At 40.9% G+C, this 12957-nt stretch overlaps 1 protein-coding gene across 2 annotated transcripts in view; it reads left to right on the plus strand.

The window, feature by feature from the left end:
• SYAP1 (synapse associated protein 1) overlaps positions 1 to 12957 on the plus strand; it is a 202623-nt gene that overhangs the window by 76220 nt on the left and 113446 nt on the right. For both annotated transcript variants that reach the window (XM_078657670.1, XM_078657671.1), the window contains exon 2: positions 7425 to 7543. In XM_078657670.1, the coding sequence (XP_078513796.1) occupies positions 7425 to 7543 (119 nt within the window). The remainder of the gene's footprint in view (positions 1 to 7424; positions 7544 to 12957) is intronic.

Consider the following 12957-nt stretch of genomic DNA (forward strand, 5'->3'; position numbering starts at 1 on the left):
TGCTGATTTTATTCCTACATGGTACTTCCGTCTCGCTGCTATATAGATGTTACGTGCCGCGGTGTCATAATTTCGACGCCACCTCCGTTCCAATAGTTTCACTTCGCCTAGTTCAAGCTTAAGGGTGGTTGAAAACCAGGGGGCATTCTTTTTTGCCTTCCTGGGTTTGAAATTCTCATTTCTGGATGGTTTTAACAACATGCCCGCTCCAGCAATCCAGTCACAAAAAGTCTGATTGTCTATGGAGGTACAGTCGACTAGGACTGGTAAACTAGTCTTAAGTTTCTCAACGATGTCAGGTCTGCTGGCTAGTAACTTCCAATCCGGAGTAGTTTTAATATGAGATTTATCATTACACTTTAAGGGATTTATAGAGGGTTTCAAAATCCCAACTATATTAAAAGGGATTAAAAAGTGATCTGTCCATACCTGAGGACAAGGGGGTTTAGCTGTCAAACTGGGGTAATTAGAACAAATACAATCTAATAAATGTCCTGCCTGGTGGGTAGGTTCCTGGTTCACAAGAGTAAGGCCCAACACTTCAATTGTGTCCAAGAAACCACTAACCCCAGGATCATTTGGGGACTCAAGATGCAGGTTGAGATCACCCAGTACAGAGAAATTAGAAAACCTGAGTGTTAAATCAGTCAACACATCGCCTACAGAGTCTAGAAATTTTGTGGGAGGACCCGGGGGGCGATAAATAAGAACCCCAGAGAAAACAAAGGAGTCATGGATTGCCAAGGAGAAAGCTAGTGCTTCTGCCTCTTTTATTTCCAACAGTTCTTCAATGGAGCATTTATAGATGTTTCGATAAATAATTGCAAGACCCCCTCCCCGTTGTTCATGTCTGTCCACACGCTGGATAAGAAAATCATGAGGCAAGGCTATGGCTAGGGCAGGATTACACCACGGCTTTAACCAGGTTTCTGTAACCAAAAGCCAATCCAGGTGTGATTCAGTAATAAGATTGTGAATATTCTGAGCATTTTTCACTAAGGAACGTGCATTAATTAGACCACCCCGCACAGAAATAGCGTCAATGGGTGTCTCTGTAGATCGTTCAGGACTTAATGTCTTGTGACAGTGGGTGCAGCAAACAGGGCCATGCCAACTTTGCGGAAGTATCGAACAATTACAAGGGACTTGAAGCCCTTGAAAAGATAGCAAGAAATCACGAGACATACCTGAATCTAGAAGTTACGCGTAGGCAGATAGAAGGTTGGTCAGAGTCTCCCGCCTCTTACCGCCTCCTTAGCGCTGACGGGCGCAGACGGGCAGACTCTGGCTTGACTCAGGCGCGAGTCAGGCGCTTCCGCTGCGCGTCCCCGCTGCGCGGGAGGTGTGAGCTTTAAATAGAGGCTCACCTGATGTCAAAACAGAGCACTAGAGCGCTCAGGCAAGTAACACGATCAAGATCTCAAACACCCCCAAGATGGCGGCGAGGCGCCTCGAGTGGCAGTAAGATAAGGATGTAATCCGCTCTACAAGCGGTGGGGGGCACAATTACAATGCAGGTATGTGGGCGCGATGGTGAATATTAAAATCAGGGTGCAGGTATGTGGGCGCGATGGTGAATATTAAAACCTTTGTATGTTTGTAGCACAGGGCACTTTAGCTGTATTAGTATGTCGTACATTTACTGGGTGTTGGTTAGCTCTCATTCCAGAAAAGCAGATGGAAGATGACGTCGTTTTTTAAGTGTTTAATTATTGTCAGCTAGAGTTTATTATATGCTGTGCGCATAATTAGAGTGCCTTGTCTATTAACGCTGTTGATACATGCTCATATTTGTTTGTATATTTGTTGTATGTGAGGCATCTTGCTTTAAGTTTGCAGGTGCCTCATTATCATTTATGATGACCAACAATAAATACGTTTGTGCAGGAAGCATGCTACCTGAGACACTGATTTGCCTGCCTCTGATTATTGTATGAGGTTGGTGGGTGAATGAAAGTTTCCTGCTTAAAAAAAAAGAGGTCTGTATGTGGCCTGGCATAAAAATGTACTTTTTCTTGTGAAACCTCACTTGTAAGTAATCGTATGCGAGTAACACTTTCTTTTGCAACTATAGTTAGTCATTTGGTAAGCATCATCCAGCGGCAAACGTGGGAGTGTATACTATGCATACTTACCCAGTCACGAGACTGTAACGTCGGAGGAGTGGCCTATAATTAATGCTCCCGGTTTTCCGTTTCTACTGATTTTTACAGATAAATACAGACAGAAAACCAATTATTTTCCTGTCTGTATTTATTTTTAAATGTGGATAAAAACGGAAATTGGGTTGTTTGAGTGATTCTAAATTATATCAGGCATGACTGCCAGGCCAATAGCTGTGCGGATTGACAGGCAAGGTGATTAAAAAAATAAAGGAAATTTAATAAAGAGCCTTAGACAGCAGCAGATTTCTACAACCTTGATACTAACATGTGCATGATTTCTTATAAGTGCATATTTTATCATCTGAGTGTGTATATATCATTGCAACCTGTCAGGCGTTCAGGCACGAGTGTACGTTAACTGATTAAATAAATGCAGAAATATAGATATTTCAGCTTCATTTTTCACAAAACCTCAAATAAATATGGATATATACTGGTAAAATTAGCAAAAAATAAATATGGATAAATACAGACGGAAATGACAAAAATATAAATACCATAAAACCGAGAGCCCTACCTATAATCAAGCGCATATTACTGCAGGAAAATCATCCACTTTGTTAAATATCTGGCAAGATCAACTAAGTGTCGCAACTCTCAGATTGCTTCAGGATGTAACTACTAAGGCGTGCTTCATGCCGCATGTCACTTAGAGAGGCCAAGTTAAAGATGGCTTAAACTGTTTGAGAGTTCCGTGAGAAAATGTCACTAGACTGTTAAGTTGTATCCATAAATGTAGATAGGGACTCTGACAAGTAAAGGTATCCGGTTAGAGACCAAAATCATGTATTTATTTATTTTAAATCAAAGTTTTAATCATTGTGTTTTCAATTATTTTACTTTAAAAAAGTCTATCTAGCACAGTGTACTGTGACGTTGGAAAATTGTTAAAATGGCTTTCCATTCTTTAGTGCTCGGTAATGCTGTAAGTGTAGAAGGTAACGCTGCAAGAGTAGAAGAGGACCTTGCTGGGTAGTCCTTGTGTCGGATCTCTTAGTTATAAACAATGCTCGCTGCATTATAACTGGCTTTGACACCACACAGCACTCTTTAATGAAGAAGAAAGATAGAGTTTTTACAAGTTTATTTATAAGAAGCCCACAATAGTGAATTTGAGATCTGCTGTGTAGTGTAATCTGACGTCCATTTAGTGATTAATTGTAAAAAAGTACTCTGCATCGATTGAAATATAAAGCCTTTCTTCCACTTAATGTGACTTCTCTGTTTAGGAGTTTTATTTTTTTAAGTCCACTAGAGAGCCTTAAAATTGCCTGAAAAGTTCATGGCTGGAAACCACCATCGAGTCCTTCTACAACCTCTTTTTCCGAGGCCTGCTTCCCTCACATTAGAAAGTGTGAAAGGGGTGAGATCTTAGACTTTATTTTTTGAGGTGGGTCTTCTCATTTGGCTGAGAATAAGCATGTTAAGAAAGTGCCGTTCTAATGAGGTCAAACAGAATTATGTGCATGTGGCACAGTTAATTGCACATTATCAAGTGAAATTCCATATGACCTCCAGCTGCATATCTGGCTGAGTGACAATACGGAGCTATTACACAAGTCTATCACTTACAATCAGTCAAATATTTGTATTCCATTTCAAATAAAACCATTAAAGAGGCAAGCAATGCATCACACAAATAGAACAGCTTTAAAATCTATAAGCCATAGCAGCACAAGAACGGATAATCAAAATAAAGTGCATGTAATCGTTACAGCAGCACTACAGATGGCAAAACCAAATCTCCTGGACATAGGGTGGATAATTCATGTTTGGAACCACTACAACAATCCGTTCTTTCTTAGGTGATCCTATGGAGTCATGCCATACTTAAGAGAGGAGAGCGGTAAGCACATAAATAGAGCTACTTTAAAATCTATTCCAATCACAACACAAAAACAGGTTATAAAAAAACACAGCAATTGTTACATCACATTCATGAGAGATATTTTCCGACAGATGAAGAAGAGGAGTGTATGTCGAATGACCCAGATGTACAGTGATTATCACAGTCATCTAGATTGCTCCCTCGCTTCAACAGATAAATGTGTGGGCTTTTGTTCAAGCTTTTCTTCATTCATCAGAGGACCACCATTATGTTGCTAAGTAGGATTTTTCTGGCTTTTCCAGATCGGCACCTGTATCAACCACATATGGGTTTAGGTTCTGTTATGCCTAGAATGCTGCAGCATAATCTCTGTCATGGCACGTATGAAAAATTATAGAGATCTGCAGGATATACAGTTAATCTGCAAGACTCTGCCTCAACCTATAGAAATCATCAACCATTACTCTGGCCTCGAGAGAACTCTCTGGATCAACAGCGAATCAAAAGATCAAACTCAAGGTGCATAGTACTGTAGACAAAGGCTTTGGTAGTAATTGCCCCAATCACCTGCAGACGTTGGTACAACCTTTGTTTGATAGGACAAAGAAACACCCAAACCAGAGTCAACCAAAAGAAGCATAGTGGCAAAACCATCTGAGGGTTGGGTCCTTCATCCAGGAACACTGTTGTCTCACATCTGAACAATAAACCTGGTCTGCCGACATCCATAAGAGCCCTGAACACAAGCCTCGTTAAGTAATCATTCTGTGTTAACCAAGGTAACTCTGGGAACGTCATGCCCTTCCAGAACACAGTGTGCTCCTTCAACAATTGAGCTCTGGGTGGTTGCACATAACCATTTTATGAACAACTGGCGCAATTATCCTTCTTGGCTGCTATCCATATAGCCAGCTCGTGACTGAAGGCCCCATACATATTTCATCTTTTGAATAAGGAGTGCTCATTTAAATTACGTCACAAAACTCCTTTTTAATAGTCCGTGGTGGGAGGGTGCTTGTATAAGCAGTGCACTCGAGGGTAGTTTGGGGCACCATATCCTGCTGACACTCTCTGCTACAAACCTAGCGGTCTGCTCAATGGCAGCCCCATCATAGAAGCACATATTCAATGTGCAATAGAATCCAGATAGATCAGTTGTTCTGTTTGATAGAAACAAAACAACTTCCTGATCAGGTCAAATATTTAGATTTTGACATTGATTCAAGGAGCTGCTTCAGTTCGTGCTTGTTTATATACCCTTTGCGTTATTTTCCTGTCACCCAGCCTTCTGTCTTCAAAGCAAACATATAAATCTACTCACTAACATTCCCCTACTTGCCATCTATGAAATTACCCACTTTCACAAAAATAGTAGCCAATAAGTGAACGGATGATGCTTTCCTACCCAACCATATTGGGGGTATGCAACTAAAGATTGCAACACTTGCTTGAGTAATGCCCCAGCTACTCAACTTTCCCAAGCCTTGTGTTGGCATTTTTACCATTCAACTATATACAGCACTCACTAGCTGGTAGCCATTTTTGAAAATGTCCTTGAACTCTAGAAGACTGCTGCTGTTTTTCTGTCAAGCATTAAAAAAAACCACAAAAGCAGGCCATGGATTAATTGCTCCAGAAATACCCACATTATAAGTGTCTAGTAGTTGCGTTTTTAGAAAACTCTTAAGAGATGTGATTAATAGCTGCTTCTTATTGCCTTTCTTGTCTTTGTTTAACTAAAAAATTGTATGTTGCTGAGTACTTCCACTGTTGTTTACTTGCTACACCTGACCTCTAATGAGCATGAGCAATATCACATACGCTTTGAGATATACTCCTGCAACACAGAAAGCCACATCTGCGTGGTGAGCTATTCGGGAGGTAAGCAACCTTCACAGTCTTTGCCATTTCCATTATTGGGTGAGGTAAAGATTCCAATGAAGAAGCTCAGCAAATTTGACATTTCTGCGTGTTGGAGTTGGTGGAGGAGGACGAGGAGGAGGAGGAGGAAGTACAACCCCCCACCGCCTTTATTTAACTGGCTCATTGTGGGCACTTCACCCCCCATTTCAGAGAGAGTCAGGAATGTAGGGTTAGCCTCCAGACACCTCACTTGGTCCTCACACCAAAACTGTGCACAAGAAGTTATTTCTGATTTGGGGAGTCCTTGCATACTTATACATTAATACACACCTCCCTCCAGTTGGAGGAAGACTCTCCGGTGCTCTGCATTCAAATGACAAATGAAGTCTAAAGGTTCAAACAAGTTCATGAAAAAGTTAAATCCACAAGTAGAAAAGGTTGCTCCAGTTTTTTAATCCATACTCATTATATTCATGAGTGGTGAAGGATTGCTTGAAAAACAAATTCAATGGGTATAATCCATGAAAAAGTGTTATTCAACGTTAACACTCCCAGTGCAAGTCCTGTTTCTATTCTTTGTGAATACTTATACATTACACTGGATAGAGAGAGTGTGAACCCTAGTGACTTTTTGTAACTTGATACACTTGGGCCTATTTATAAAGCGTGTTGCTGGGTTGCAGCTGCCAGCTTATGCCTAAAATGCAAACACAAGATCATGATAGACAGCTGTGAAAGCCTTAAATTGGGTGTCTAGTGTTATGTCTCGGATGCTGTATGGGAACATGGCCTATTGGAACATAGACCATGGATACCTGGAAAAGATGATACCCCACAGTTCTCTCGCCGGGGCTTTCGGTTAGTCTGTTTCTCACCTGATCCAGCAACAATCACTCATACAACTGGAACATTGTGTCCAATTTCTTGCAGTGCAGGGCCTAAAACAGCGGAACGCTTTATAGCGAGACATATGAAAAGACTAGACCACCTGTACTTAAATTATCTTCTTAAACCGTAGATATATACACATAACGTTTTTTTGACCATCGATTTTTAGGAGGAAAGTTGTCTCCTGAAGAATGGTTACTCTACTGCCCCCTCTGTTAAGAGGGTTGTCCCCAGACTGACACATACACATCCCTCACAAGTGTCACCAGTTGGGCGACTCTTCATAAAAGAGGAGCTGGACGCATGCACATGTGCCCTCATGCTCCCTTATGCGCCCTTGTTCTCTTACCCAGGGAAACATATGAAGAATTATACATACAGGGCCTGACCTGCAGCCGTTCTACCCTCAAATGATGTATTTTTCTCTTGTATTTAAGCTTTACCATTCAGCAGCTGCAGTGGTGCAAGGGAGCCTGCAGTGTGATGTAAAACTCCCAAATACATGTTTTATTATAAAAAGGATTTGGGGGTCTGCACGAATTTAAATGTGGTTAACTAAATTCGAATAGGCATTGGTATCCCAGTTACAGTAATTGAGATAGTGTTTAATGAGTACTTTGCTGTTTACCTTAGTCATTGGTCAATAAACTCAATTGTTTTGTTTGTTTTTATTAAAAAAGGTTATCTATTGAACTTTGCCTCCGTTGCAACAAAGAAAATATCGGACTCTGTTGCTGAAACTGCACACACCATTAAGAAATCGGTAGAAGAGGGAAAGATTGATGGCATCATCGATAAGGTACTGAGTGATTACCTGTTTGTCTTGAAGTGTTTTTGTGCACTGCTGCAAACTGTTCTGCTTGGGATGTAACTCTGAAATTAGTAGAACCGGATCGAAAACAGGAGAAATCATATCGTGGTAACATTTCTGTGTGTGTTTTACTTTATTCGATATCCTGAAAGACGTTTCTAGCCTTAGTCAAGAATTTGTATTTTTACTAGAATTATACAATGTACGTATGGAGGATTTCAGCAAGCCCTCTTCATCCGATGATCTGTTGTTGTGTCCTTTACATTTTCTTCAGCCTGTTACTGCATTCAGAAAGGAACTCTTAGTCAGTACACTCCAGTCATTGGATATTTTCACTGTGAGTGATTGCATTCTGCTCTTTCAAAATAAGCACATCCACACACCAAGTAGGCATCTTCATTGCTAAGGGCTTCTATGGCAATGTGTGCTTTTTGAGACAAAGAACAATTTTTGGTTTAGATTTTGTTTATTTCATTTTATATTTTGGGCAGGGTCTGGCAGATTCCCCTCAAATAAAGTTTTAAAAAGTCCAGATAAAACAAATCAAGCCTGAACAAAGGCAAAAGGGTGGTACCTGATGGCAGACCTATTAGCTTTGTATGTGCTTGTTTTTTATGAAGTACTCTTTGTCAAGGCCATTGGTAATTCCAACACAGTCAACACGGTGCAAGGGCCCAGGGAAGATTAGATTCGATCTTCTGTTTTTCCAGGTTACCTACGAGGTTATTTAAATAATAGAAGACACCTCGCCCACCTACTGGTGGCATGCTGCGTGTGATGTGGGCACTCATTAAGGAAAGGGAGATATCCAAGATATGCCCACAATCATTTTTAGGTTTCGCCTGAACACTTAGTGCCATACACGGAGGTGACACATTTTGGCAGAATTGTCATTAGATTAAACGTCTAATTACAGATTCTCAGTTTACACCATGGCTTATATTGTATCAGAGTTTGTGTTCCATCAAAGCTCTGATATTTCCCCCTTTCTGATAATGCAGTACTTACCAGAACTCTATGTGTTTCCGGTCGCTGAATATTCAGTCTCTGCTTATGCAGATGCTCTGTTATGCCAGCTTTGTATTCACTGTAGACCTCTAAATATGCCACCACGTTCATCATACCAGAGCTCTAATTATAACGGAGTTTAGGCTATACACGTCTTACAATTGTTCTAATGCGCTGCTTCTCACTTTTTGAGGAAGCATTTTGTGAATTGTTACGGTAGTTTTGCGTCTTTTAGGCCCTCACTCATTTTCATAAAATAGTACTGTAAATAAACCCAGATTACTCTTGCGGTGTGGTGTCTATGTTGCCAACTGATGACTCTTTAAATACTGATCTTTTTCACATAATCACGCGGTTTAATTCTTGGACATATCACTTCATCTCACTGTCTCCCAGCTCTCATGTTTGCCATTGTTGTAAGCATATAAAAAGCACTAGATCAATGTCTGGGCATTTATATTTTACTATTAGATGACCTCTGCAAAGTCTTTTGAGAGTCAAATTGTTATAGGCGCTATTCTCAAAGCATTTTTAAGTGCAAGTTTGGCTCACGTGAAAAACCTGGTTTTGTATTCATAAAATTATTTACCCGTACAGAGATTTTTATGTGACTAAATCTACTCCCAGGGCCTGAAAGTGTACAGATGTGGTAGTTGCAAGGCTGGTTTTGTGCACTCTCCTAAATTAACATGTTAATAGGTATTCACTATCTCTTCTCAAACTCATTTTTCGCTTTTAAAAGATATGTGTTGCTCCTTACGTGGTCCGTATAAAACATTTTCCGAGGTCGGAAGGGACTCGCCACCCAAGTAAAGTCGGGTTGAAGGGATTAGTTTCTCTATTAATATTTCCCCTTGAGAGAAAAGAAAAAAAAAACATTTCAGCAAGTGAATTTGCACTTGTTTTGGCACATTTACACATGACAAAAAATATGACTGTTTTTTCCCAATGTAGAAAAGAAATGTGCAAATATTTGCTTGAAGTACGCCTGAAAACTAGAAACTGTTGCAGCTTTGTAGGGCTACTTCTGTAAACTCTTTTGAATTTCCGAAAGTCGTAAAGCTGCAACCTTGCAAGATCACAGACCAGCCTGTGAAATTTGTGGCTTTCTTTAAGAATGGGTCCACTGTTTATTTTTTAATATAAATTGCCCTCTTATAAATACGAACCACTCTGTCAGTAAGGCAAGCTGTTCTTACAGGGGAGTGTATTTTCCATAAGTTCTCTCTCTTAACAGTAAGGGAATTGTGTTACTGAGCCATATATAGGGATGCATATCTTCTCTTAGCAGCCGACAGTCCCCCTACCATAACCATACTGTGGCACTGTAAACTGACAACTGAAGGGTTTGTGCTGCAGGGAGTTGAGCGGACTTGTCCAGTGGACAAAATAACTGTGCAGACGTATTGCCTTCGATGCCAAACAATATATCCGGGGTGTCGGGGTGATAGAAATTTCCAACTCCTGCATAGCATTTTATTTATTTATTTATAGATCTAGAGAGACTGGTTAGTTCATTGGGGCCATGGACCTGTGGCTCTGTTGTGCTTCGCAGGCTTGGGCAGGGTGGTTGCATTAACCCCACAAAGTTATATTATAATTTGTACTTTTTTCTAAACTTTATAACATATTTTCAATTGCATAGTATCACCAGTTGATCTACTTAAGGTACATAATCTATTTAGAACGTCAAGTGAAACTCTTAATCAGTTCTACTTTTTGGGGGGCTTTCCTGACATTCTTTCCAATTCCATGATTTATTATGTCAATATGATTGAAAGAAGCCAGCTGATCTTCCCTTTTCAGTAGGTTGGGCTTAATTATAAGAAAGTTATGAGGCAGCATCCGACTTTTGGAAATATAGCACATGTCTAATTGAGTGTAACAAAAATATGGGTAATTGTGTGGTAAATAAAATATTACCCTGGCAGAATTTCTAGGCATTAACAAAGTATCATGCATCAAATGAGAGACAGGATCCGTGGTGTCCAAGTTAAAATGGGCTTTATTCCAATAACTCGAGTCAAAGGGAGAATATGTTCCATCACCACTGAGGTTCAGGAAGAGTAATCTAACATTTAATAACAATGAACAGAATATATACATTTTACTCCTTGTACATAGGGAGGAGCGCTCCAGGCAGAGCAAGAAAGAAAGAGATAAGAGCATGTGGGCGTGAATGAGGGTGCATGAGGGTGTACACTTGATGAGTCATAGGTAGATGATAGGTAGGTGTCATAGGTGGGTGGGTACTTAGGGGAGGAGTTTGCATGACCAGCTGGAACTCTGCCCTAATTGTGCAACTTGAGCATGGCGTGCAATTGACGTGTAACTGGGAGGAGAGCTGACTTTCGGCCTAGCAGAGACATCTCTTGTGTCAGGGCGAAAAGCACATCTTGTACAATCTGATATGATAGGGGATGTATTGTCTGAAGCAAAAGGTTGTTCATCACTAGAAATAAAGAAAAAACATATATTCCTCCATTCATTGCATGGGGGCTGAGACAGAGAGTTAGGCCTTATCTGTCGCGGACGGGTTCTGTTTGCTTTTCCTCACCGGGCAGGGATGCCACTCTGTACTGAAAACAGATAACTGTTATTCATAACACTGTCTTGGCAGGCTTCTTGCTGACGTGACTGCAGTTTTCAATGTGCCAGGAGTCATGTAAACAATATTTCAGAAAGTGGTTTCAGGCTCCAACCACAAGAAAAAAAGGCTCAGTACGATATTTATTTAAAAGTGCACAATGCAAAAATGCAAAATACATGGGCCTTCGTTTTAGCTTAACGTTTGGGAGACTTTGATGACTTGACTTGCAGGACATGTTTGCAGAGGCCTAGTGATTCAGGCCACTACGAGAAATATGCATGGGTGACATGCACATGAATGTAACATAGGGTGTATGTACTGGACATTTTTGGTCAGGCAAAATATCATTTTCCTCATTCCCTCCTTGTCACCTACATAACCCTTTAGGATACATCTATATTCATGAGACCGTATAGCTGATCATACAGAATCATTTCTTCATCTTTATCCTTTGTACATGTGGATGGGGAACACAGGCAGTGGCACAAAGGCTGCAAATCGCCAGGCCACACTGCAGACAGAGATAGTATCATGGCAAACTGCTCCTGGATCAAGTCGCCAGGGCAGATGCAGTCACATTCACTACTGCTTCAAGGGTTCTTGTTATTTGCGTATCAGTTTACTATTTTGGACGGGGCCAACAAAGAAAAAGAAACCTTTGTTGAAATCTGTATATTGCTCCCACGCTGTTTCTGTCTGCTATATAACAAGTTCCACCCCAGTCTAAGGGCAGATGTACATAAGCTTTCTGACCGCAAATGAAATAGGTATGGCGTGACGTTTTGAAAGAAGAAAGTCCTTCTGAGAGTGAAGTTCCTTGTAAATAGCTCCTTGTAAATATGGTTTATGAAGAGCATGTCATTATTATAACTTGCTGAGATTCTTGTAAATATGGCTTGTGAATAGCGCCATGTGGTCATGGTTTGTGCAGAGTATGTTGACATTACGGTAGGCAGGAGAGAGCTAGATTTGTTTGCGGGGGGCGTGTCTTTGAGCGGAAATTCGTACCCGTTCCAGTGGAGGGATTTGGTTGCTTTTTGGTGAGGGTGTAGGGCATCGCTTGGACTACTGTGATGCCAAATTTGAAAAGGATCTGAGCTGTGGAAGTGGTGGAAAAAGCATGTCTTGTGCGGAGGTGCGATTTGCCATGTTATCCAATGGGCGTTTTTTCCCCCAAAAATTTTTTTAGAATCTATTTCGGCAGAACTCCCTTTGTTTTCTGATAAGGGGGTAGTTGGCCACATACCCAGCACTCAGTTGCATTGCTGGTCTGGCTGGTCACGTATGCATACTGGATGAATGTATATGTGAGGAAATGAAAAAGAAAACATGTAGCAATAAACTAACACCAATTATAACAATGCACAGAATAAAAATAATGATCAAGGTAACAATACATCTACTGCGTAATGTCTTGCAGTATTTTTCCTTTTTATCTCTCATCTTGCTATTCTCATATGTGATCTTATACATGTCAGAAACTGGTCTAACCGATTCACCACCGGGTGGACTTAAACAAATAAGGCGGCACAAAGTCTGTATTGTCATTAAAGTCAATGTTCCTTGCAAATGTTCCACATTGTCCGAAATACCGCTTAACGTGATGGGCATGGATTCAGCCCTTGCGTCCCTCCACTTTCAGCGCGGTCCTCGTGGTAAGAAGCACCAATTTCGGGGTCTTCCAGCGCGGCTCGAGGGGGCTGGAACGATCAAAATTCCGGATGCACACAAAGTCCCCTGGGACTATGGCATGTTCCTTGACCTGGGTGTTGTCAGGGAAGGCGGCAGCAACCTGTGAACGACA

Source organism: Lissotriton helveticus, chromosome 8 (genome assembly GCF_964261635.1).
Source record: "Lissotriton helveticus chromosome 8, aLisHel1.1, whole genome shotgun sequence".
In the NCBI taxonomy this organism is placed as follows: Eukaryota; Metazoa; Chordata; class Amphibia; order Caudata; family Salamandridae; genus Lissotriton; species Lissotriton helveticus.